This window comes from Dinoponera quadriceps, unplaced genomic scaffold, assembly GCF_001313825.1.
Source record: "Dinoponera quadriceps isolate SergipeBrazil2010 unplaced genomic scaffold, ASM131382v1 scaffold5144, whole genome shotgun sequence".
NCBI classification, from domain to species: domain Eukaryota; kingdom Metazoa; phylum Arthropoda; class Insecta; order Hymenoptera; family Formicidae; genus Dinoponera; species Dinoponera quadriceps.
The window spans coordinates 173,619-200,714 of NW_014560308.1; the positions used below are offsets into that span (position 1 = coordinate 173,619).

The window sequence follows — 27,096 nt, forward strand, 5'->3', positions numbered from 1 at the left end:
CGTGTGCGCCGCGCGAGCGAGCGACGTGGACGGCGCGAAGTATACACTCGAAAATATACCGGAACATTGTATTCAGTTTTTAATCATCAAATAAGCACTTTATTAACGAACGCGCCTCGCCATCTCCTCCTGCTCTACCGCGCTGTATCGGGCAACCCCACATTTTCCGCGACATTCCGGCGCCGCAATAAATTGTAAGTCATGTAGCTTTACTTTTTAATTTTATCTGAAAAGAAAAAGAAATATGTATATAGACTGTGATTGGTAAATTTCTTAAGACTCAAAGCCCGTAACAGACTACGGATTAGGAATTGAGATTGAATTGAACTTGGCCAATCGGTACAAATTTAACTGAACTCAAGTTTAGTGAAATTTAGTGAACTTCGCACTGATTGGTCAATTTTCAATTCATTCTCAATCTCCAATTCGTAGTCTGATACAGGCTTAAGGCTTAAAATACCTATTGTAGACCGATACTCATGTGGTTTGTTCTTTATAGCTGCACTGCTGGACCGGTGCGATAAGTTGAAGCGAGACAAATATATGTTTTCTCACTTCAACTTACTGCACCAGTTCCATCAGTACATCTATAAAGAACAGACCAACGAATAGAGCGGACGGCAGTGTCGAGTATAAATATACCATCTCGTCGTCAAGTTTCATATTGGTAATTTATTTACCCCGGTAGTGCGGTTGCCTCGTCGACTTCGATTAACTATATATTTTTTTTCGCGACAAGTGTTTTCACGTGCGGTCGTGAGCTGCGTGAGTGCGATAGTATGCGCAATTCTGTATTTTACAGTGCAACTTTGCTAAACGTCCCGATCCAGGATTCATGACTTTGGAGATGTCTCGTTCAAAATCGGCACGAGCGTAAAAGGATTGGTGCGTTCTTCTTTTTTCTCTCTTTGTTAGAGAAGTGACGAACAGTGCGCTCGGCGATCATTCGACTTTTCTGCTTCTCGAGACGAGGTTTCTACCGCTCAAAGAACACTTCTGTCAAGCTCAAGTTAATTTAATGCGTAAGTATCAACATTTTATCTTCGCACGATTCTTTCTTACAAGCACTTTCTCTTGTCGGGTGTACGGCCAGTTTTTAGTTGGGACTTTTGCAGATTTCATATTGTAAATAACTACTGTACATATCAGTAATCATTAATCTTTATAATCGGTCGATATATTGAATCCATATTGATTTGAATATATTGAATATATATTGATTTGTCAGTGACAGGTGATTCGAGCATTCGCTATGCCACGTAGGAAACATCCAAGACATCGTCCCATAGGGGAGGATACTAGAATCGCGGTGAACTTAACTCTAAAGAAACTTCTGGACACTCCAGATCAAAAGGAATTAGAGTTTCCTTCTTCGTACACAGCGGAGGAGAGAGCATATATTCATGAATTGGCCAGAGGTCTTGGTTTAAAATCAAAAAGCCGAGGGTAGGACTGAATGAAGATATATCTTTTTCCATCCAACGAACAGAATGCCAATGAAATTTTGTCTCGCAGGAAGGGTATGAATCGATTTCTGACTGTGTACAAAAGAGAAGGTTCGACGATAGTTCAAGCTGACGCTGTGATAAAATTACAAAATGCTTCGAAGCAGAGCATATACAATTTGTCACATACTTTTCCATTGAACCAAAAGGAATATCAAGATTTACTTCCTCCAATTGAAAGGGAACGTCCTCTCAGTACCGATGGTAAGCAGGTATCTTAGTTACAAGTTATTTGATTACTTATATCTGATTATTTGTATAAATTCTAAAGTAATAGCGGTTTGCCATACTGGATCCACTTGATTGGCACGATTGTTGTCTCTGTTCAGCGCTGCCATTGTCGTTTTTTTCTGTCTCTTTTTCGATATTTTGTTAAGAAATTCACTGTCATCCAAAATAAGTCACTATAGTCACTTTTTTTCCTGAGTTACCATAAAATATAAATGTACTATACATACTTTTTTGCCACTTCTCTTAATAAAACTGTCCTGAAAGCGTATTTATACCGTTCATGCTGTTGGCCTTCCCTTGTTATGAGCTTTCAAACTATATTATGAAAAGAACTCGCTGTATGTTAAATTATCCAAAAGTACACCTGAGAAGGTAAGAATAAGTATTATTTTCTTGCTTAAATGGTAAGAATAAGTTTCTTGCTTAAATGGCCTTAGTTACTTTCAGAATTTGATAAAGAATGTCATTTTTGACCACTATTTCGATGTCTAAATTTATCACCTTTTCTACCAAGAAGCGCTATTTCACGTTTTTTTATTCCAGCGACTGGATAACAGTGCTGTCTCTATTGTAAATGTTACCACTCTAAATGTTACAATTGAATTAAACTCCAAGAACACTGTTGTTGCAGTAAATACAAATACCAAAGCGATGGGCAGATTGAACAGCAGCATACCCCAAGTACCTCAGTTGAAGACCAATTTCGATGTGCTGCACTTCCGCAAATCCCTGCCGATTTTTAACTCCAGGGAAGAGATACTCGCTGCACTGAACAACTATCAAGTGGTCATAATCGCCGGTGAGACCGGATGTGGAAAGACCACTCAGGTGCCGCAATATATCCTGGAGCATTGTCAGCAGAAGCATCAAGCTTGCAGGATCATTTGCACGCAACCCAGACGCCTGTCGGCGGTGTCCGTGGCCGAGAGAGTAGCGTTTGAGAGGGACGAGAAGATCGGCCAGACATTCGGATACCAGATAAGACTGGAGAGCCGAGTAGCGCCGAAAACCCTCCTGACGTATTGCACGAACGGAGTGTTGCTTCGTACTCTAATGGGCGGCGATTCCGCCTTGTCCACGCTCACGCACATTATCGTCGACGAGGTGCACGAACGCGACAGATTTTGCGACTTCCTTATGATAGCTTTGAAGGATGCGCTGGTGAAATATCGTTCCCTCAAACTGATACTCATGAGCGCCACGATGGACACCAGTATCTTCGTGAAGTACTTCAATAAGTGCACCGTGATCAACGTGCCCGGTCGCTCGTACGACGTAGACGTATACTTCCTGGAGGACATTTTGAAGATGACGAATTACATGACGAAGGAAATGCTGGCGATGAAGAAGGAGTTCTTCAAGCTGAAGGATCAGCGGAAGGTTCTGGAATCTTGGACGCAGTACAAGCCCCAACATTCCAGTAGAAACGCCACGAAGGAGAAGTGTCTACTGCCGGCGCCGATTCTGGCCCAACAGAGTGATCCTATACCGGAGAGAGTCAAGCTGGAGCCTTGGCTGATGGAAGAAATGGACAAGAGTGTTTCCGACGCGTGGTTGCACGGCGGGGAGGATAATTTTGCGCAGCTTTTGCACTTCATACTGTCGGAAAATGTCTCGGTGGACTATCAGCACTCGAAGACTTCGGTGACGCCACTGATGGTCGCCGCCGGTAGAGGCTGCATCAACACCACCGAGCAGCTTTTAAATCTAGGCGCGAATCTCAATCTAAGGGCCGGCAACGAATGGACCGCGTTGGACTGGGCGAAGAAGATGAATCAGACCGAGTGCGCCGAGCTGATCGAGGCTTATATGAAAACCTACGACTGCGTGGTGTCGAATGACGAGTTGGTCCGCGTTGCGGAGACGTCGCTCGCCGAAGAGGACAAGATACTGCTCGACATATATCATCATACGTTCAACGACGACAATATCGATTACAATCTACTGTTGGAATTAATCTTCCACGTTCACTTGAAGATGCAACCCGGCTCTATCTTGATATTCTTACCGGGGTATGACGACATCGTCATAATGAGGGAGAAGATAAATGCAGAGGAGAAGAAGATGAGTCAAAACTCACGTTACAATCTATACGTGCTTCACTCGAACATGCAGACCTGCGACCAGAAGAAGGTGTTCAAGTCCAGTCCGCACGGCACCCGGAAGATCATCCTTTCCACGAATATAGCGGAGACCAGCATCACGATCGACGACGTTGTTTACGTCATCGACTCGGGGAAGGTCAAGGAGAAGTCTTTCGATGCTATATCGGGCGTGTGCACGTTGACCTCGAACTGGATATCTCAGGCTTGCGCGAAGCAACGTAAGGGCAGAGCGGGTAGATGCAAGAGGGGAATCTGTTACCGTATGTTCTCGTCAGTGCGACACAACAGTATGCAGCCTTATCAGACGCCCGAGATCCTACGGTTACCGCTGCAAGAGCTGTGCTTGTACACGAAGTACCTGACGCCTGGCAACACGCCCATAGCCGAGTTCCTGGACAGAGCTTTGGAGCCACCGTCCAACATAGTGACCAGAAACGCGGTTCAACTATTGAAGACGATCGACGCGCTGGATCCTTGGGAGGACTTGACCGAAATGGGAAGTCATTTGTTGGACCTGCCGGTCGAGCCGAGGCTCGGGAAAATGCTCTTGTACGCAGTGGTCCTGAAATGCCTGGATCCCATTTTAACCATCGTCTGCAGTCTGGCGTACAAGTAGGTGTACACTCGGATATACACATAACGCGCGACTTATTCGTCACCATATTGCAGGGACCCTTTCATACTGCCGTCGCAGCCGTCGCAGAAGAGAGCCTTGACCGCGGCGCGAAAGAAATTCGCCACCGGGACGTATTCGGATCACATGGTGGTGTTGCGAGCGTTCCAAGGTTGGCAGAACGCCCGTGCGTCCGGCAAAGAGCGTGCCTTTTGCGAGAAGAATTTCATTTCCGCCCCTGTGATGGAAATGGTAGTCGGAATGCGTACGCAACTTCTCGGCCAGCTGCGCGCCTCCGGCTTCGTCCGAGCGAGGAGTCCCAGCGACATTCGGGACTTGAATTCCAACTCGGAAAATTGGGCGGTCGTGAAAGCGGCGCTGACCGCTGGATTATATCCCAACTTGATCCGAGTCGATCGTGATCATTTGCAGCTACGAACGCAGTACGTTATTTCGATCGTATCTCGCTGATTGAATGATCCATAAACATTGCTTACGCTTTTGCACACAGAAAAGAGGTCAAGGTATTCTTCCATCCCTCTTCGACGTTGAGGGATTTCCCCAAGTCTCCGAGAATGACGTCCGCTCAAACACACGCGGCTAACGTGCAGGCCTTACCGTGCGATTGGCTGCTCTATGAAGAGATGAGCCGTACGGGGCGTTTTTGCCATGTGAAATTCGTTACGCTTGTAAATCCACTAACGGTAGCGCTCTTTAGCGGACCGGCTAGACTACCAATGGACGTACTTCATGAAGCCGAAGGTAAGCGACGCTCTTTCAATCAAACATTGTTCTCGGCGTTGCAACAGCTCGGCTCATCTTACTTATCCTTTTTCTCAACAAAATTGCTACACGGGCGATACGTTTCATATTGCGAGCAACAGTCATTTTCTACAGAATCTAATCAATTTGACACGTACCACATGCATTTTCGAATAATTAACCTACCGTTTCATATTTTAATCCTAATACTATCCGACACATAAGAGCTGATATTTTGCATCTAACAATATACATACGAGAAAAATTGTTAAATCTTACCTTGCGGTTATATCGCACTTTCGTAAAACGTATCTAATATTCGTTTGCAAGCTTCCGCTGCAACGTTACTTTAACCAGCCAGCGTTCTCGAGTGACCTAAACGAAATCTAATATTGCTAATGAGACGAATAGTTTCAAGCAATGGTTTTAGCACAAATGCGAGTTCCATGTTACAATCCCGTTCCATATTTACCATCCTTTCCCTTATAACGCTTATTCGCACGATAAGACGTGCATTTACATGCATTTACAGCCGTGTGGGAGAGCGATTCGGACTCGGAGGTGGACGAGTCGCACGAAGGGACTATTTTCAAGCTTGATGACTGGGTAGTCTTTAAACTCGATCCTGAGACGGCCGATCTGTTCTTACAATTGCGACAGAAGTGGAATGCTCTGTTCCTCAGGCGTATGAAGGCTCCAAACAAAGCTATGTCGGCGTTAGACGAGAAGGTCATCAATACCTTGGTGACTGTGCTTACGAACGAGGAGCAAGCCTGTGGCCTCCAGCAGCCTACTGGCATCGGCCAACGGCCACGTCCATTAATTGTCGACTATTATCCTGCGAATGTCAGGAGAGACGATTATCCAGAGGTAGCGCTTGTTCAGTATTATTAACATACGTCGATTGATCGGACGAATTTTAGACGGTGATGTAATATCTTTTCAGAGATACTTTTAAAAAGTTGGAAGAGGAATTATCGTATGTCACGTACGATCTGCCAAGCGCGCTACCACGACACGACACTAATTTCAACGGCTAACCGCTGTATGTAAATGTTATTCTGTATTTCTAAACAACTTTTGTTATTGATAGCAAATATATAATAAACATACGATGTGTACGTGTACGTATTGAGTGTAGGACTGCTTCATGAATATTGCATTCTGATTTTCAGTATTAAAAAAGACTGTGTTACAATAATAGCTTCACAAGTAATACTCATTAATATTCTAGGTGAAGTATATTAAAATAGGGACAGTTATTTATTTGTTTACTACGAAAATTACTTTTTCACTTATTGGGATGTGATATTTATTATTGTTTTTAGTGACTGGAGAATAGAAATAATTATACATATGTGTAATATTTATTTTATTTTGCCTCAGCTTACATGCCAAGAACTCAGATAACATTAAGACGTCCTAAAAAATGTTGTAAAGAGGTCTGTTAGACAATAAGACGTTCAAAGAACGTCTTTGAGGCGTCTTTTAGACATACGTGTTGCATAGAAGAGAATTTGGTTAATTTTTTTCCTTAACCAAACGCATCCATTCACATCTTGGCTATTTGAAATCTGATACGTAAGTATCACAACAAAATAGCTTATCTCATTATTTCTATTTTATCTTTCACAGCCTTTTATATCTAATAATTTATCCTTATCTACTCTCAACTATTTCCTACTTAATTTTTGCATTAAACCTAAACAGTTTACACTTACTCTTTACATTTCTATTTCTATTTTCCACTTATTTTTCTTTTGCTATATCCTTAGATTTATCTGTTATCTGAATAATTAAATATTCAAATAATGTTAGTAGATCCGAATGAACCTTGAAGTATTAGATATTAAGTAGATGTAACTTACGTTTCGCATATAATACACATGCTATATTAAATACTAAATAGTTAATATAAGGTATTATTAACTATTATATGTATATGACAGCTATATATCTGCATACACACATTGTTATGTGTATGAAGATAATTTGTTTGAAAAATACACTAAATCAGTGATTTGTTATTCATTTGTATCATATGTATGAGCGAATTTACATGAAATTACTGGCGGCAATTTGCTTATTTGTTTTTATATTTATTTTTATCAATTAATTTCGGCTCATGTGTGATGTTTTCGAAACATTAGTAGATCTTAGTATTCTGGAAAGGGTTCTTCGTGAAATCTGCGGAACACTAATAAGACTTGGTTTTAATTTTAAGTTGCAAGTTTGATAACCATATTACACACGACGTTTTATTTCCTGAAAATATTACAAAATAAACATAATAGCACGATACAATTAGACATACAATACAGACATATTACTAATGGACTTTATACGAATTCATACTGTGTGAGTAACATAAAGGAAATGATATGATAAAATATAGCGGAGAGAAAAGGGATATATAATTAAAGTAATTTGTCTGCGCGTTTTTGTAACACACGTCTGAATTCGCAAGCGATTATCCCATTGGACTTTGATTCCTGTAAAATTAATACCACACATCAGAATACGCTAAGCAATACATGTAAGCATAAGTGTCATGTAAAATTAATGCTGTCATAAATAAGACGAACTCCGTCCGAGACATCGATGTAATAGCATTGTAGTAGCATGACCTACTTCTAGGTAATAACCGTTGTTCGGTCATGTTATCGAAGATTAAAAGTTCGTCGGATCTATCATTGTATCGCAATAATTGAAAATAAAAATATTTTGTTTGCTATTTAGTCATATTATTTGAGAAATATTCTCGACTTGTCAAATTTTCGAGAGGTATCTAAGTCGCCGCGAACGTATTTGGCTAAATCTTGCTGCGAATTTAGGTCTGAATCCGGATTCCGAATTCAACGCTTCAATCCCTAGATAAGTGGAATCTGTTTATAACGACGGACGTTCCGTTGAATAATACGCGACATTGGAGTTCTCTTATTATAGTTCACATTAACGCCAGACTGCTAGGCTGTACGATGCTTTTTAATGGCTTTTTAATCGCGAAAAGTTATGAAACGTTGCTCGTAATTGTAAGCAGTACACCGTAATATCGTATAATGCTTCTGTTAATTAAACGCAAATTATGGCTGGCGCGTTCATAGTAAGTTAACATCGCTTCGGAGGTAAATTAATTACATCAGAACCGCCGGTTGGATTATACGAATAATCACGACCACCATGTGTGACAGCTAACCGCATAAACAAATTAGGGCGAAATTATAGATGTTACCTAACACGTGTGGTTTAATTATTCACTGTAGCTTCTTCCTTGCCGTCCAATTAATATTTATGATAGAAAAGTTTTTAATGAATACCACATTATCAGGAGGAGTCGATCGTCCTTATTTTCCTCTCACCGGCTTGATTATCTAGGTTGCAAATGTATTTATTATGTTTTATAATTTTAAGACAAGAGTCAAAGCTAGAGACAAAAGTCAAGTACAAGGGTATCGCCGTGATACACTTTAACAACTGCTATCTTTATACTATTTTTATTAATGAAGCAGGATTATTTTCCTTAATGAAATCGAAAATGACTGTAGCAGAAATTTTTCAAAATTGGGCTTACGAAGAAGTTTTATCTTCTATACGAAAACATTTATATTTCTTCTTAGTTTATTAGAAAATTTATCCATTTCACGATTATTTTTAATTCACGCTAAAGAAGAAAATTCGCGATTCTTTGGAAATTGATCGTGAATCTTCTCCTCTAGCATAAGTTCGTAAAAAGAATAAATTTTCTATTTTGAAAACATTTGGAATATTCATTTTTCCGCTCTAGGGAGAAGTTTGCACGATTGGTGCTCTGATGATGGTAGCTCGGAGATTTCGGAACTAATAAAAATAACTAGACTAATTATAAGTGACGGTTCACAATAGATATTTTAAGCCTTAAAATACCTATTATGGACCGACACTAATGGGCCTAGAAAAGTAAACCTCACATTTTATACATATCTTTCTTATTGTTTCATTCTTATATATTTTTCTTAATATCCACTAATATAATTTTATTAACTTATAAATAAACTGTAATTAAAATTGCTCCAGTATTTGCCAGTTTCTGTATTTACTCTACTGAAAGCAACGTTTAGTGTAGATCTTTTGCACCAGTGTAGAAAATTCAATTGGAAGGTACATCATTACGCACACGTGTCACATGTCGACGATAACATTGAAGGACGTAAATTCAGTTCCACGTGATTTCACAATGTCGACAATCTTAATCACGCTACTTTGTGAGATTCTCCGGTGAATGATGGTGCGTAAAATAGTCAGGTTTAATATAGCGATTTAATATAATTATCAGCGTGTTTAATATATTTTAAAAAATAAATTACGCGGTAAAAATTCGCTTGACAATTGTTCAGTTATTATGTTGTACTACTCTGCAGTGATTCTTACATCATTAATATTTTCCATTAATTTTTTCCATTTAACATTTACAGGACGTTGCTCGTGTGTAGCATGTTCTTTTAGAAATACTCAAAGTGTTAATTTTCGAGATGTTATCTATTTCTTGGAATTCTTACCGCCTGTCAACAGTAGGCAGAATCTTGGAACGATCCACTGGACTTTGGCCTAATCTTACTTTACCTCTACGTTTTAAATCAGGTGAGTTTAAAGCGACCTTTGGCTTTGCCTAGTAATTTGATATTTTGGCTGACTGCCTGTTTATATATTTCAGAAAATGTAGTCGTCACTATTGCTGACGTATCAAAAGAAGTGAGGCCAGTGAAAAATCCAGAGTATATTCCAAGGAGATATTGTAAGTTGCATTCTTTACCATTTAATTATATATCTTTTATATGTATATATATATGTATATATATATATTTTTTTTTTAATATTTAAGCATATGTACATATATCTCAGTAAAAATATTTAAAATGCGATATTTTTAGGATATTACTAGGATATATCTCAGACATTTCTATTGTGTCAGATAAGACTACGTAAGAGTTAAAATTGACAAATCACTGTAAAATAACCTACTTTCGTTTGCTTTCGAACAGTGTTACGCACACAGTCTCAAGAGACATTGAGACACTTGAAATGGATGCTGCAGAAAGATGTTTTACATCAAGACATGTTTCTGATGGGCGGCCCCGGTATACGGAGACGAGAGCTGGCTCTGGCCTTTCTGGAACTAACGGGACGGGAATTGGAGTTCATTGCGCTCACCCGCGACACTACAGAAGCAGATCTAAAGCAGAGGAGAGAGATCAAAAGTGGTACCGCTTACTATCACGACCAGAGCGCGGTGAGAGCCGCGACCAACGGGCGGGTTCTCGTGATCGAAGGCGTGGAGAAAGCAGAGCGGAACGTGTTGCCCGTGTTGAACAATTTGCTGGAAAATCGCGAGATGCATCTGGAGGACGGTAGATTTCTCATCCCGGCGTCGCGCTACAACAAGTTATTGAAGGTATACCAATTCATTTCCTCTTTCGCATGCGCCTCACACGCGGGAATCTCTCTCGCGACTTACCTGTTGAGTTCGACGAGTACAAGACGCGTGTATGACGGAGAAAATTGGTTTGCAGGTGCATAGCCAAGCGGAATTAGACGCGTGGCGTCTCGTGCGAGTCAGCGAGGATTTCATAGTGATAGCTCTGGGTCTGCCGTCACCGCGATACCCTGGCCACCCGTTAGATCCACCGCTGAGATCCAGGTTTCAGGCTCGCCACGTCCCGCCACCGACTTTCGAGGTAAGCGTGCATCCGAGTTCGCGACTTTTCAAGAGCCGGTCAGTGGATCGATCAGAAAGCGATTCGTTGAGCATTACGTGCCGTGTGTCCAATTTACGCTTACCGTGTTCCGCACTTTCCACGAAAAGCGTCAAGATGCTGTACGCAGCGCCGAGTGTCGCGCGGTGTTACCCTCTCCGAGAGGTATGCTTGCTTTATAGTGATGAATTAACGTATTTAGAAAAGTTGTTAAACAACTTCCCGATCATATATATATATATATATATAGCGGTACGCTCTCATTAAAACTTCGTCCAGTCAACCTCGTCAGCAACTTGCGACCGTGTCGCGGGGGCGGCGTTGCTATATCATTATTAAAATTGCCTCGTCCGCGACAGCGATTAAGGTCACGAGATTCGGATTTACTTCTCAATTGCGCTCCCCTCCTCTTTCTCTCTGGACTATCGGATGTCACCCGCTAAGATAGTGGATAATACGTCGGAGAGCAACAATTTAATCATTCAGACGCCGATCTTCCGGGGCTACCGTGTATCGTATAGTTGTATATGCGATATCACGCGCTTCCCTCGCACGGCTATAACTCGCGAAACTTTGCCTCTGATTTATGGGGCCGGAGTGGCGTACCATTAGACATGGGGTGCGGAGGTCGCAGCACGAGAACCCTCCCCCTCCCCCTGCGATCCGTCCATCCCTTCCGGTGCTCCTCTCGCTCGCATATAAAGCCGGGTTCGTGGCTGCGCCATGGCCACAGGCATCGCGGATCGCGTGTCCCGAACAGTCGAAACCCTACCTGTCCTCCTGTACGCCCGCGAGTCGATACGTCGGGATTCGAGCGGATTCTTACGTGTCAGATTAGAAAGAAACGCGGCCGTCGTATTTCCCCCCCCCCCCCNCCCCCCCAAAGTTTCCCCGGCCGACAGCGCGCGACCACGTTCGCGCTTCTCTCTCGCGGATGTAATTACACCGTCGACCCATCTCGAGATTCTCGCCGAGTTTCGAACGAGGGGGAGGTGCCGTAACGACGGTTGTCCGCGAACTGTTTCATTCTCCACCAGCACGCGGAAAGACGCGTGAAACAAATGAGCACGTCGGAAGCTTCTCGAAATCGCAAGCTGCGTTGCGTTTCTCCGTACTCGTAGCACAACGCGTTGGAGGGCCGCGCGATGCCGTCGAGCCCTTCTCGAAAGTCGCTCGTCGACGAACGCGGCGAGCGCGAAGCGCCTTATTCCTTCTTCGCCGAACTTGAAAATTAATTGGATATCAGCGTCGTCATTGTCATCCGTGTGCCATTTCGTTCGTGTTCCCGTTGTCGCGTTATGCCGGCCATATGGGCGTCATCGGAGAGACCCCTCTTCGTGCGGACGGTCTGGGTGGACGGTATACGCCACGCTGTCCTGACAGCCGACGACCCCGTCGTTAATCCGCGACTACGTCGGCGCGCGCGGACCTCCGCGGAGAAGAGCTTCCCCGCGATGCATCGGCAGACGGAGACGGACCGCTTGAACAGCTGTTTCACGAACCTGCACGTGGTGGTGGAGAAGAACTTCCCGGAGAAGATCCCGGCGAGGATAGCGGCGCGTAGGCAGTCGGCGCCGCCCTGCGCGAGGATGTGCGCCGGGAAGACCGGCGGCCTCCTGGAGATCTACGTGGACAAGTTGGAGGACCGCGAGAATTACCAGACGTTCTCGGAGAAGGAGGAGGAGACGAGGAGGACCGCTTCGCCGGACGAGAGCGAGCTCGATTACAGACGCTCCTTGGAACGGCGCGCGTTCCCCACGGCCCGCAAGCAGCCGGACGGCTCGTCGTCGGACGCACATTGGAACCCACTGTCCGAGAGGGTGCTGCAGTGGCTGGACCTCTCCGGGAGGGCGCGGGATTACGAGCTCGGGGCCGAGTCGGAGGAGGACAACCGGCGATGGAGCGCCGTGAGACGCAGGAGACACCACCTGCCGCGCGAGGGCTCGGCACGAGAGCGCGTGGTCGTGCAGAATTACAAGTTGCAGAAGAGCTGCAAGCTCGAATGCAAGCTCACGAAGGCCACCGACGGCGAAGCGAGACGATTCCTGCGGAAACGATTGCCGAAGATTAAGGACGCGAGGACGGAAGAGGAGGACGGCCTTCTTCGGTGCTCGGCGAAGAGCCGGGCCTCCAACGTTCCCGAAGAGGATGATTCGAAGGACGGCGAGGCGCGGAACGACCTGTTCTGGTCTCCACCTGGCCGGCTGCGGCTGCACATCGTCATGCCGAGCTTCGGTTCCGAGAAACGCGCGTCCTCGCTGGAGTCTCTGGCCTGAGAGCGACGAGGAAGGTGGGGATGAACGCAGCGGACTATCCTGTTCCCGATGTGTCGGCTGCTGCGACCGATACTCTTTGCACCGTTGATTTGTGTGTACCTGCGACGTTTCTTATTCGCGAGAGAGAGAGAGAGAGAAGCTTGTTTATTAACGATGGTCAATGAACAATTTATTTGCGTATTGCCGGAGTGCGCGATCGGCCACCCGGTACGTTTCACGCTTTTCGCTGATGCGTGAAATTAGGTAATAGTGCCTTCGGCGCTAACGCCCGCGCTTTTCCCACATGAGTGCTGCGGAGGTGCGAGATACTAATCGAGTTATGCAACGTATATATGGCGTTACGAAGCTGTGTTGTTGTCTTTTTAATCCCTCAATCGCTTAACCGCTCGGAATAACGTCAGGCATTGTGCTTGCGCGAAACAAATAGGTTGTCAATCGCAAATCTGACTTAGGCCGACTTTCACCGTCGCGAAGGATTTTTAGAAAGATTCTGCGAGGTCGTGTCAAGTTGGCGTGAATCGCTTTGCTACATAATATGTGAGAAGTCCGGGATGTTCGTCGAGGCTTTTTAAAGCGTTCCATCGAACGCACGCTTGCGAGAACCTCAGATAGTCCCGCTTGGGAAAATCGGTATGCGATATCTTCAAGATATTACTTTCTCCGCTCGAGTCTGTTTCGTCCCGATATTCCGCGATAAATAATAACGTCGTGAGTTGTTTCGCGTCGAGAGTTAATCCGAAGCCGTGATGCAAACCCATTATTGCGCACCGGGGGAATTGGAGTCGACGGCGACGTCGCCTTGTTTTACGCCGCTCGGAAACTGAATAGAACTTAGTTAATAATAACTCGCGGAAAAGATCACTTAAAACTTCAAAATAATTATACGGCATGGAGAGTATTTAAATCCCGTTTCCCGCGGAACGAATGTTATCCGTCACGAAGCGCAGTGTACATATTATTAGTCCGAGGGAATTGCTGTCACGCGCAGAAACCAGCCATACATACATACATATATATATATATATATATATATATTCATACATATATATGTATATATATCGGGATTTATGAATATAATATATATAAATAGGAGAATACAAGAACCGCGCGTCACCACACGTCACCACGAGTCAGCGCTCGTTGACGTTGAAAACCTTATCGCTGTTTCGATCGGTTTATTTTAAATTGTGCGAAAGAGTTACGGCGATTGCGTCAATCTTTCCGTCAATTTTATCTCGACAGAGGAAGAGAGAAGTGGCACACTTGTATTTCTCACGTCGCGCAATTATAAAATTACACTATGCAACGCGCGTCACACTCGGGCTGGATCGAAGTTATTTTCTCGTTATATCGCGAATCGTGTGTCACGCTGATCGTGACTTCGTTGACTTATGTGTCACCTCTGCGAAACGATTCCGTCGTCATAATGGAAAATGAAAATAATAGAGCGCGCGGTCGGCGTTCGGGGGTCGCGCAGCTATATAATATACCCATTGTCAGGGCAATAAAAGTTGGCCGGTGCGAAATAAGGGTGCGCGGGCATCTGTTTTCTATATACACGTGTCGTGTCATCATTTAATAATCAATCATCGCAAAAGTCGGCGCCGCGTTAAAATAGAAGTTTGACTTTCGCCTCTGATGGATGCTCTCACGGAAAAGAAATATCGCGGCAATTTAAGTTCGCCACGATTCATTTGCGGTCACCACATTGCGGATAACAGATATGTGCGTTTCAGAAATGTGTTTTTCACGTAGCCAATCTATTGTGTAATCAGACTGACATAAAATACAGACTATGGGATAAAGATAGGCGATACAGTAGAAAATTTCGATATTTAATGTCGATACGTATCGTAAATAAAAATATCAGTACATCAAAAATATCAGATGAGATGTGTCGATATTATTGACATCGATATTGTTGATATTTCTATTGTTGGCAGCATTCCAATTAAATATATGCGTGTTTACGTTTTTTATTTACATCTTATATTGATTTCATATAAAAATCACAATAACCGATCTTTTACATAGAGGAAATTTAGAAATAGCAACTGTTTTAAATGTTCATCTGTTATATGGTTTCTATTTTCGGTGTCCATTTTCGGTGGTGATATTTCCAGCTTGTGAAAATAATCACTCACTCGGAAAGGAGGTCGCAATTATACTTAAATATTTTAATACTATGTCTTTTAAGGAATAATATGTCTTTTCAGAATATATATTTATTAGCTAATATTTTAGTGGACTGTTACCCATTTTCGTCCTGTGTGCAAGTTTCATTGCAGTTTCGATGCACCCTTTCCAGAATTTAGCCAATTAGATTAAAGAAAACTAATCTCAAATTTAATAAACCTTGCTCGGATTGATTAAATTTCAATCCAATCTCAATCTTCAAGCCATGGTCTGATACGGGCTTTACGGATCGTATTGGAAGTTCGATATTTTTGTTCAAATATCGATACATGTTAATATCGAAAGATAAAATATCTATAGAAAATATGGATAATGGAGCCCAAATGTATCGGTACTTAAGATATCGTTACTGTATCGCCCATCCCGCTATGGGATTCTACCTCATTAATTATTTCCAATACAAATATTTATATTTACCGAAATTGTCGATATTATCCATATTATCCATATTTTGATAGACGATAATATTGATATATCGAGAAATTATTGCGTTCCTATAAATGACACACGCGGAATCTGTTATGCGTGTCCTCTTAAATATGCCGAGGTTGGTTGGTTATAATTCTCGTGAGTCGGAGATCGGAACCGTCGACGTAGCGCCGAATTGTTTAAATTAGTAAGGATTTTCTGTCTCGTATAATAATATCGGGTCTTGTGTTTGATCTTCGGCGTGCGAGTGCATTGAACTGTGGAAATTGCCGGAAATGGCGAATCGCGTGTCCGAAATAGACGGTTAAACGGGACAGTGATAGACCCGGTGACACATCTCCGGAGGAAGCCCGCGAACTTTTACCGAGCTGCCGCGCTGTGAGGGCCTTGTGTACTTTCATCGCGACGACGGCGCTTTCGTGGGAGATGCTGTCGTCGAGCTCCAATTTCGTCGAGCTCTCGAAATCGGCGCGAGATCTGTGTATTCGATATCGGGCGATATCGACGCGCAAATAACCGAACCCGGGTGTCGGCGGAGAGGTTGCCGAGCGCTTCGGCAAAATTGATTCTCCGTTTCTTCTATTTTCGCGACGAGTCCCGCCCGCCGGGAGGAGAGCCGGTCACGAAAACCACATTTCCGCCAACGCCGCAATTACGGCCGATCGAGGGCTCGAGATTATAACTGGGCGGGCCGATTGAAAGTTTTCGATGGAAATTCCGAGGGTGGGCGGGATATCTTTCGGGGCTTCCGTGCCGAGTGGTAGTTATTCAGCTGCTCAAGCTGCGCGCAATGTTGGAAAGCTCTCGGTGTTAATCACTCTCGGAAGGAGAGGGAAACACCGTATCCGTACGAATCGCGGTATAACATTCCTCACGTGCGCGCCAGTTGTGCGCCGCTATGTGGGCTATGCGGCTTACGAGAAGGCGGAAGTAATGGGAAGATAACTTCGCGTTCGCGCCAGCTTCGCTTTGCCGAATTCGAGTGGTTCAACGCGCTGCAGATAGACTGTTAAGTAACGTTAAATATATTACGTAATAGCCGTAAACTTGGGCGCGGCAGTTCGGAACTTCCGTCTTGGCCTGCCGAATGACTACCACGAGCGCGGAATGTTATTAAGCTCGTGACGTTCCCGTCGACGACGTTATTAAGCGTAAGTCGGATGTGCTTATTTAAATGGATGTAATCCGCAAATCCATTCGCTCCTTACTCGACGACGCGGGATGATTAAAGATTCATTGTAAAATCCTCCGACAACTTGATTTGGCTTCCGAGTTGACGCCGCGTCCTTCGTGGATTTCTTTCCGACGTTTCGTTAGCACTTCAGTTCACTTCTTCACAGTGAGGAGATGCAACCCGGTCTTCTGATATGACTTGTTATTTACTGAATTATTTTTATACACAGAAAAATATATACCGCATTAAAATAAATATTTTACTCCTTTCAAGTGTTACACGAGTGTATCCGCGAGTATAAGTTCATCACAAGTATCAAATTTATTCAAGATATATTTTGAATCCTGATAAATTTAGTATTTCAACCAAGAATATTAAATTAATACATTAAAACTACGTGAAGGAAGTATTGTAGTAAAAAATACCACATAAAATTTTGTAATGTTAGACCATATCGGAATTATAACTTCATTGCATATATCGCTAAAAATTACAACACATATAATAATTTTAGTTATAATTCCGGTTCGCTTCAACATTGTAAAATCTCGTGGTAATTTTTACTGCGATATTTTCTATCTTCGGTTTATATATATACTTATTCGCAATTATTCGCGCAATTTTGCCAGGAAGATCATTTAATCGGGACTTCTCTGTTTTAATACATTTAATCGCGCGGGATTTCGAATTTATTATGCTACGTACGCTAAGATCCTTTCAGAATTTTCTTTTACATTCAGATCCCTGATTTTGTTTTTCAAGGAACAATTCGATGCCCTGAAAAATTTAGCGCCGAACGTGGACGCCGGTAAATTGTCACAATTACTGTCGTGCGCCCATGCTTTAATTAGTCAGGAAGCTGTCACTATAGGCTTGCCGGATTTTCCTTTGGACAGTTTGCCGTCGGCTGCTTTAATTCTGGTAAATATCGTATCCTCGATCGGGAATCGATCGCGGACGAATCCCCTCCGACATTAATTTTGCGCGTGAATTTTTACGCAGGACAAAAGCCCGGAGTTGCCGGTGTTCGACATATTCTATCGGTTTTACCCGTACAAACTATTTCTGGGTAAGGAAGGACAGAGCGCGGTGGAGGATATCCTTGGTACCTTTAATGTGCTGGATGACGCCTCGAAAGAAAGGCGGTCTGTTAATAGCGAAATAAACGCCGCCAGGAAAGCCGATGATCTCTCGGAAATTGGCATAAAGCGCGATAATGCGGAAACGTACTTTCACGTAAGCTCTCAGCATTATCTGTCCGTATCTCACCGTATGTGTGTTATCGATCCTTATCACGCTCGATCACTGAAAACCCATATTTCACAACATCTATAGGTCCTCTGCGGCGCGAGTCAGTTGTCTAATAGCGTAAACAGTGATGCTTACATAGAGACTAATTATCAGAACAATTTGTTGGCGAGCATGCTGGAGTCACATATGACGTCCGATTTCTGTTTGATCGGGCCGAAAGGCTGCGGCAAGTCCACCACCGTTCGACGGCTCGCTGATTTATTAGGATACCAAGTGGAGCCTATAGTACTTTATCAGGCAAGTCTCTCGAGCACCTTTTTATCGTGGATGGCACTGTCATACACAGAAAAAAATATTACTTGCATTTGGAAGAAAAGCAACTACTCAGTTTATCCTTCTATTAAGTAATGATTATCTTGAACGAAGAATATTTTCTTGATACGGTATTAAAATATACTCCTGACAAATATTAGAAAAGCTCATTATCATTTAGAACGGATTCCTTCTTCGAGTAAATTATAATGAGCTTTTCTGATACTTGTGACAAGTATATTTCAATACTATTATCAAGGAGATATTCTTCGTCCAAGGTAATCATTATTTAACCTCTTCGTTACGATCGTCGATTAAAGTTGACAGTCACGAAAGGCACACGACCGATTGTCATATTATATTTACATGTGAATTCATCATAAAACAGTTGTTGCACAAAAGTATCTTGCGATTCGCTTGTCTCGGCCATCAAGTAATACTACGCGGCGGACGTGCGTCATACCGAAGAGGTGAAAATAAGAAAAATAGACTGAGCAATTGCTTCTCCTCGCAGGGAAGGTAATATTTTTCTGCGTGTAGCACTATCGCCAGTTCTCCCGATCTTTTCTACTTTTTCTTTCGCCTCTTCAACGGCCTCCATCGCGAGAGTAGCGAGAGAATCTCTCGCACAATGGCCGCTGCAGCAAAACTCGCTTTGAAACGGTTGAAATATTTTCTTAGGATATGACTTCTAGGGACCTGATACAACAACGCACCACGTCATCCAACGGCGACACGATCTGGCGAGACTCGCCGCTGGTCGACGCGGCCCTCCGCGGCAAATTGGCCGTGTTAGACGGAATCAATAGGATTCACTCCAGTACCTTGGCTATACTTCACAGGTAATTCGAGGCGCTCGGTAGGCGCGTTTCGAAGTAATGTACCGGGTGACGCGTCATCGCTTTTGCTCCTTGTACGCGGGAAAAAAATTCATCTCAACTCAAGGATGGATATTCTTGTATAAGCAGGAGTATCATAATCTTTATATAAGATTCTTAGTCGTGATTTGATTTATTAAATTTGTATTGACGCAAGTATTACTTGCACTCAATTCAAGGCTAAAAATCTCCTAAGAATGTTATAATACTCTTGCTTGTAGTATATGAGAATATATCTATCATTGATTCGAGATTATTTTTTTCTACACAGATTGGTCCATGATCGGGAATTGCAGCTGCACGACGGCAAGCGACTCGTGCGAGCCGATCGTTACGACGAGATCAAGAAAGAATATGGCAGGTCCGAGGAAGAGATGCGCGATCGCGGTGTTCTGCGAATCGATCCCGCCTTCAGGCTGGTAGCTTTGGCCGAGCCGCCGATCGTTAACAGTTCGTCCGGCCAGTGGTTGAATTCCGAATTGCTCAGCTTGTTCCTCTTCCACGAGATGCGACCGCTCGACCGGCACGAGGAGATCCACATTATTCGCTCGAAGGTGATTGTCGCGGTCACGGTACCGTGATATTCTTCTGGCTCCCAGTGAAGGTCTTGGCAGAATGGCTGTCAATTAGCTTACTTCTTGCTGCATACTTTATGATTATTGTAGACTGTCCTTAAGACACACAGTCACATTAATACAGCTAAATTTAGCATAGAGGAAGTTCCATTCCACACAAAACACCGGAGAACACTTAAGATAGTCTATGATAACAAAAAAGGAAATGTAAAAAAATGATAATTTGGACAACGGACTAAGAAACATTGTTTGAAAATGACAAGTCAGTCATTCCGCCCTGAGTCTCACGGGAACGCTCTGTTGCAGTTCGGCGAACCCGGCCGGGCGTTGTTGAGTATCATAGAATTGGCGCATCTGCTGCGCTCGTCCAGCGATCCGACGCTGCAGTCTGTCGCGGGGTCGCTCAGCACCCGGCAGCTGCTGCGGATCGCCGAGCGGATGCACCGGTTTCGGTGCGACGACGCTTACGACGCGGTGCAGCGCGCGTGCCTGGCACGTTTCTTGCCGACGATCGCAAAGCAGGCCCTTGAGGACTGCTGCCGCCGGCTAGGCATCGTCCCGGCGGCGGCGGCGTCCGCGGATCTCGAGTGCGCGGTCACGTGGGACACCGTGAAGATCGGCGACACCGTGGTGGACCGGTACCGCACCGAGGCCCTCAGCAAAGTACCGGACATCTTGTTCTACGACGTGCCGGAGCACGTCGCGCTGTTGGAGCGGCTGCTACAGGATTTCAGCCTCGGTCAGAATCTGCTGCTGGTCGGCAACCAGGGCGTCGGCAAGAATAAGATCGTCGACCGGCTGTTGCAGTTGCTGAACAGACCGCGCGAGTACATACAGCTGCACCGGGACACGACCGTGCAGACACTGACCCTGCAGCCGATGGTTAGGGACGGCAGGGTTGTTTACGAAGATTCGCCGCTGGTGCAAGCGGTGAAGCTAGGCCACGTCCTCGTCGTCGACGAGGCGGACAAAGCGCCCACGCACGTGACGTGTATATTGAAAGTACGTATAATAGCTCCGACAGCTATTACAACCGCCCCCTCTCACCTAGACGCTCCATAAATCGCGAGAAAACAACCCGTCATTTTCAGACTCTGGTGGAGTCGGGCGAGATGATTCTGTCGGACGGCAGACGAATCGTCCCTCGTCGCGACGACGGCGACGCGCCTCGCGCGAACATCATACCCGTGCACCCGGACTTCAGGATGATAGTGTTGGCGAACCGGCCGGGTTTCCCGTTCCTCGGCAACGACTTCTTCGGGGCGCTGGGCGACCTCTTCAGCACGCATTCCGTCGATAATCCGAGTACACGCAGCGAGATCCACTTGCTGAGGCAATACGGCCCGCATGTCGACGAGCTGGTGATAAATAAGTTGGTGAGAGCCTTCGGCGAGCTGAGAAGTATGGCCGATCAAGGTCTGGTCGCGTATCCTTACTCGACTCGCGAAGTAGTCAACGTAGTTAAGCATTTGGAGGTGAGTTGAAACGAGGCTCTCGGCGGTTACAACATCTGACCGGGCCGTGTACCTTTTGTTGCAGAAATTTCCGAACGAGCCGTTAGGCAACGTAGTGCGCAACGTCTTCGACTTCGATCGATACAGCCAGGAAGTGTTCGACACTCTGGTAACTGTGCTTCATAAGCATGGGATTCCCGTTGGGACGAGCCCGACTAATGTTGCCTTAGCTAAGGAGTAAGATAATCCCTACGTACCTCTTGAACTTTCGCGAGACGTGCGACTCGAGCGAGCTTGCGCGAGCATCAGGAAAATGTATTTTAGTTGACTTGGAATTTCGTGACTGGTCAACGGTAAAATTTAGTTTTTGCGACTTTTTTACGTATTTTTTTTAGTACAATGACCCCGTTGTTACGCTATAAGTAAAAGAGAGAGAGAGAGAAAGGGAGAAAAAGAAATAAAGTCGTGAGAAGCATCCAGATCTCACAATGTCCCTCCTCCTTTTCTCCATTGCAGAATATCTCTACCCGAGATGAAGATCTGCGGTAGTTGGAACGTCCTCGACGCGCTCGAGAGTGTACCCGTTCAGGAAAGGTACGTTAAGTTAAAGTCACCGGAGTTTCCGGAACAGAACGACCGGACTCTGGATCGAGTTGAAGCCAGATCGGCTTGGTTTACGGAGCAACAGAGTTACTGGACGGTACCTATTGGCGAAAACAGTGCGGTGACTGCTTTAACAGTCGCGGGTGGAAGTAAAGGGGATGGTATGGACGATAAGATTCACGTTCTCACGACGAATCCTTTGAGCGTATTTAGCATGACGCCGGCATCCGAACAGATACGTGAGACGTCGTTGCAGGGCTTAATTAGTCCTTCTCGAGGCAAATTGCCGTATTACAGTGTCGCGGTCGACAAATCCGGGAATGTTTTGGTTCACGAAGAAACCGTAAGTAATATAATTTAAAGAAAAGAGGATAAAAGGAAAGAGAGAGAAAGAGAGAGAAATATCCATCGCGCTCTCATCACGCGGCGCATATCGAACTTGATTCGCTCGTTTTTAGAGTAATTCCACACTCATGGTAAACATAGACGACGGCTCCGTCCGGGAACTGCAGACTTCGTCCATGCTGGACATCGCCAGCGACCGAATATCAAGCGCCTTCGGGAGCACGGGTCCTCAATGGAAGATGAAGGCGGACTTGTTGTCGTCGCATAATCTGCTCGTCTTCTTCACGCACGGCCAAAATAAGATCGACGTGCTCGATCTGCGGACCATGTTCGCTTGCTCGATGAATCTGCCGTGCGACGTCGAGTCGCTCTCGCTCGCCTCCGACAAGAAATGGCTGATTCAGGACACGTCGAAGAACAAGTACGTTCTCGCGAAATCCTCGGACGCCGATCCGTGCCCGAACGTCTTGCGCGAACTGAACGAATCTAACAGCGCGTACCTGAAGGCCGGTAGTGTCCTGAGCTGCGGCAAGAGCAGCCTGTCCGAGGCCGACCTGAGCGAGGCTCTGCAGCAGAGAATCAGCTCTCCGAATCGAGTCGTAGTGACCGATAACACGTACGCCGGCATTGCGGTAGGCTTTCCCGATTTAGACGGCTCTAACGACCTACACTTCTGGCCGAGGAAAGGGAGCACGCGTAGCTTTATGACGCCCATCGTTACGCAGCACGGGCGAGTGATTAGAACCGTCTCGCCCGATCAGGTTCCCGATGAAGTGTGTCCCAAAGATAAGAGACGCATGGGGATTTCCGGTTACTTGGAGATAGTCGACACAGTGCGCCGGAAACTGCGTTACATACCTATCCCGGAGTGAGTATATACGTAAATATGCGGTGGTAATCGGAGATTTTAAGCGCGTATTTTACGCTTTCCTTCTGTGGCATACGCCCGACGAATAATATCGATCGAATGGCTGTGTTCGTATATTCACAGCCAGCATTGGAAATCTAGTTCATCTCAGCGAAGCAATACGTGATTGTTACATAAACTAGGGAGCACATGAGAAGAACAATGTTATGTTCCACTATTACGTAAACGAGATGTACAGGTGTTATATAATCTTGGGAGCGCATTAAAAAAACCAAGTTATATTTTTTCATTATATATTTATGACGCGTGTAACGGTTCTTTAAAAATTGAATGTAACACACACGTAACTCGAGATACACAACATAAATATAAAACGGCAATATTTTTCAGTAATACGTCTTCTGGTGTATGGCTTTTCGTACATTTTTAAGATATCGAGCCCGTTAGCGCGATATTCTTCGTTTATTTCTTCGAATAATATAAATATACGTTTTGGAAATAACATTTGCAAAAACAATTTAAATTTTTCTAAAAACAATCAAAAAATTTTTTATCAACAGGATACGTAAGCACAACTTTTCTCACGAATAGTACGAATTGTTATATACATTGTGTTTTTAATTATCTTTATTATATAACCTCCAATTAATGCAAAATATGATATGCGAAATTTTTTTTTATTATTTAAATAAAATGATGAAACGTACACATACATTTAAACGATTTCAATAGATAATTACCATAGTATAAGTGGATATTAAATAATCAGTAATTCTGTGCTATACGTCTTATACATGTATCAGAAATAGGACATTTTGAAGTATTGTGATACGTGATCTTAAATATATCTTAAAAACCTTAAATAGATCAGATAAGTATTTATGTTACTTACATTTAGTATTATATATAATATACATATATGTTACTTATGTAACATTATGATTATTTCGTGAAACTTAATATATATTTAAGATACATATGTTACATTACTGTATTTGCTGGGACGTATATTATAGATTTTCAGTGTAGCTGGCAGTGAATATATGAACACATACGTAGGATATTACATCCCCTCTGTTGTCGCGCACTTACTTCCGGTAGAAGCAAGTGAGAGACTCGTTAAATCTCTTTCATGTGTACAGACCGGTCAATGTCTCGCCGTTGACGCAATGGCTGTACTCGAAGGACCTTCCGCTTTATGCGTCGCTTACGTCGAACGAAGGTCTTGTCACAATAGACGCCGGTGGCTGCGTCCGCTTATGGGAGACGTCCGTTACGAACGTAGAAAAGTCGTTGGGGGCTTGGCGCAAAATGATCGACAGCGGGGAGGAGAGGTTGCAGATTACCAAAGAGAGATACTCGGGTCTGGACGTGAGCGGGCCGAAGCACGGGAAGGTCGACGAAAAGAACGAACCCCACGTGGGCGGCAATACTTGGGCCGGAGGGACTGGAGGTATGAATAATACCGAGCGAAACGAGTAATTTTCGCGAGAGAACGAATACACGCGCTTGAAAGTGTCACAGCAGTGCAATCAATCGATCGATCAGTATACGGGACGCGCGTTAAATTATTATTTACTATTGTTTAATTTATGCCCCTTGCGGCTTGGTTCGGTTTGTCCATCTTTTTATATTATATACCATTTCTTTTTATCCTTCTCTTAATCTACATATCCTCACCACTCAAAATTACGTACAGCTTCTAATCTGTATCCAAAGTCGACTCGATCACATATATATCTTAATTAAAACGCAATTGATATACAATTAATTTATAAGTATTATGAGATCGCTATAACAACGTAATATAATTTATGATCTATCACTTGGATCTGTTGAAAACTAAATGGAAACTCACATAACTGAAAGCTGAAAAGTGAAAGCTAAACGCTAAATCCTGAATTCTGTATTCTCAATATCACTAGAAGTGAAAAATCGTCAACTGAAAGTTATAATCTAGATTTGAGCTTCAAACTATGAATCCTCAACATAATTATTCATCTCTTTGTCTTTCCCTTTAATTAAATCCACTTCGCTAATTACACTTTTCTCTTTTCACATTCTTCTCGTTCTCCTTATCTACGACTTCTTATCTACAACGTTCACTTTTCATTGCTTTCCCTTGGGCGCGCCTTAAATTACGTTCCAGGTAGAGACACGGCGGGCTTGGGCGGCAAAGGGGGGCCTTACCGTTTGGACGCCGGGCACACGGTGCATCAGCTCAGCGACGAGGAGAAGAATGCGGTGCCGGAACACATAAGGAAGGCTGCCCGCGAGATGGGCCTGCGCGCCTTCAAACAACGGCTGAAGGATATCCGGATGAGCGAATACGATCACAAATTGTACAGCCAGTTTAGCGACGCCGTTTATAACCAGGTGCAGGCCTTGAGGGTGATCCTAGGTGAGCGAATCCTAAGTCGGTGAATCTCTGCCTTCCGAGACCGAGATCTTTCTCATTCGCGTATTTCACGCTGACGCGTTCACAGGCACGCTCCAGGCGAAGAGCAACGAGCGGCAGTGGTGCAAGCACCAGACGTCCGGCGAGCTGGACGATACGAAATTAATCGAAGGATTAGCGGGCGAGAAAACGATTTACCGGCGCAGAGCGGAGAAGGAGCCGGAGATTGGCGCTCCGCAATTAAAACCGAAGCGGTTGAAACTGGTGGTGGATGTGTCCGGTAGCATGTACAGGTTCAATAGCTACGACGGTCGGCTCGATCGCGAGTTGGAGGCTTGTGTCATGGTAATGGAGGCTTTTAGCGGGCACGAGGGAAAGTTTCAATACGACATCGTCGGTCATTCCGGCGACGATTATCGTATTGTCTTTGTCAATCGTGCGGAACCGCCGACGGATAATAAGCGTAGGCTGGAGGTGGTTAAGGTAATTAAATTTACCCGTACCATTCTCTCTCCTCCCCTTCCCCCGGTCTCTTTCCGGCAAAAGGCCGTGTTATGCAAGTTAAATAATGAGCTCATTAAAACCCTCGTAGACAATGCACGCTCACTCGCAATTTTGCTTGTCCGGCGATAATACATTGGAGGCGACGCAGCACGCAATTGCGAGCCTGGCAAAGGAGGATTCCGACGAGTCCATCGTAGTCGTTCTTTCGGACGCGAATCTAGAACGTTACGGCATCTCGCCCGAGCGATTCGCGAGGGTATTGATGTCTAACATGGACGTGAATGCCTACGCCATCTTCATCGGATCACTGGGTGATCAAGCGACTAGGTAATATCGATTGTAATGATCTCCGCGACTAAAAACTAATGTCTCCGTGTCCCTCCTTCGTGAAGGTGAATGCGATTGATTGATGTCAATCGGTATATTCGTATCCTTTTCAGGCTGATAAAGAAGATGCCTTCTGGTCGCGCGTTCGTGTGCATGGACCTTAAGAATATACCGCGGATCCTACAGCAGATATTCTCCGCGTCGGTTCTAAGTACGACGCGGTCGACTTAACGCACATCGATTATATAGAGAAAATAATTTCCCGCGTAGAAAAATCATCAAGGTGAACAACGTAAACGGTTATTCTGACACATGATCGCGTTTGTACAATCACTGTAAACCTCTGTAAATAAAAGCTCTTTCTAATTTTCACGACATAAATAAGCGTCCCTCTGCGTTACGCGAGTAAGTGCAACGGCACAGATTCGCCTCGTGAGATGCGAGTGACGAATTGAAGATGCACGCACACATAAGCGTTCTCTCATCGGTGACGTTACTCTAAGACGCTTTCCGCCCTGAAACACTAATCAGGAGGATCTTAATCCGCACGTGCACGTGAAA

General features: G+C 44.4%; 2 protein-coding genes across 4 annotated transcripts; both read left to right on the forward strand.

Moving 5' to 3' along the window:
• The first annotated feature begins 132 nt into the window (after window positions 1-132).
• On the forward strand, window positions 133-7,950 carry LOC106750714 (probable ATP-dependent RNA helicase YTHDC2). 3 transcript variants are annotated; one of them, XM_014631233.1, is made up of 9 exons: window positions 133-194; window positions 803-1,022; window positions 1,229-1,446; window positions 1,516-1,709; window positions 2,368-4,453; window positions 4,511-4,897; window positions 4,966-5,216; window positions 5,749-6,086; window positions 6,163-7,950. In XM_014631233.1, the coding sequence occupies exons 3-9, from the start codon at window positions 1,253-1,255 to the stop codon at window positions 6,172-6,174; spliced, it is 3,462 nt and encodes a 1,153-aa protein (XP_014486719.1). In that variant the 5' UTR covers window positions 133-194; window positions 803-1,022; window positions 1,229-1,252; the 3' UTR covers window positions 6,175-7,950. The 3 variants fall into 3 exon arrangements, with proteins under 3 accessions (XP_014486719.1, XP_014486716.1, XP_014486717.1); XM_014631231.1 differs by lacking the exon at window positions 133-194 and adding an exon at window positions 626-667; XM_014631230.1 differs by lacking the exon at window positions 133-194 and having other exon boundaries at window positions 612-1,022.
• Window positions 6,718-26,905, forward strand: LOC106750713 (von Willebrand factor A domain-containing protein 8). Its single transcript, XM_014631229.1, has 21 exons — window positions 6,718-6,797; window positions 9,333-9,480; window positions 9,668-9,833; window positions 9,907-9,987; window positions 10,235-10,644; window positions 10,763-10,927; window positions 17,783-17,941; window positions 18,023-18,256; window positions 18,356-18,568; window positions 19,265-19,425; window positions 19,733-20,015; window positions 20,343-21,038; window positions 21,128-21,511; window positions 21,576-21,727; window positions 22,007-22,436; window positions 22,552-23,306; window positions 24,449-24,759; window positions 25,456-25,707; window positions 25,793-26,187; window positions 26,297-26,535; window positions 26,649-26,905. The coding sequence occupies exons 3-21, from the start codon at window positions 9,725-9,727 to the stop codon at window positions 26,764-26,766; spliced, it is 5,547 nt and encodes a 1,848-aa protein (XP_014486715.1). The 5' UTR covers window positions 6,718-6,797; window positions 9,333-9,480; window positions 9,668-9,724; the 3' UTR covers window positions 26,767-26,905.
• The last annotated feature ends 191 nt before the right edge of the window (window positions 26,906-27,096 follow it).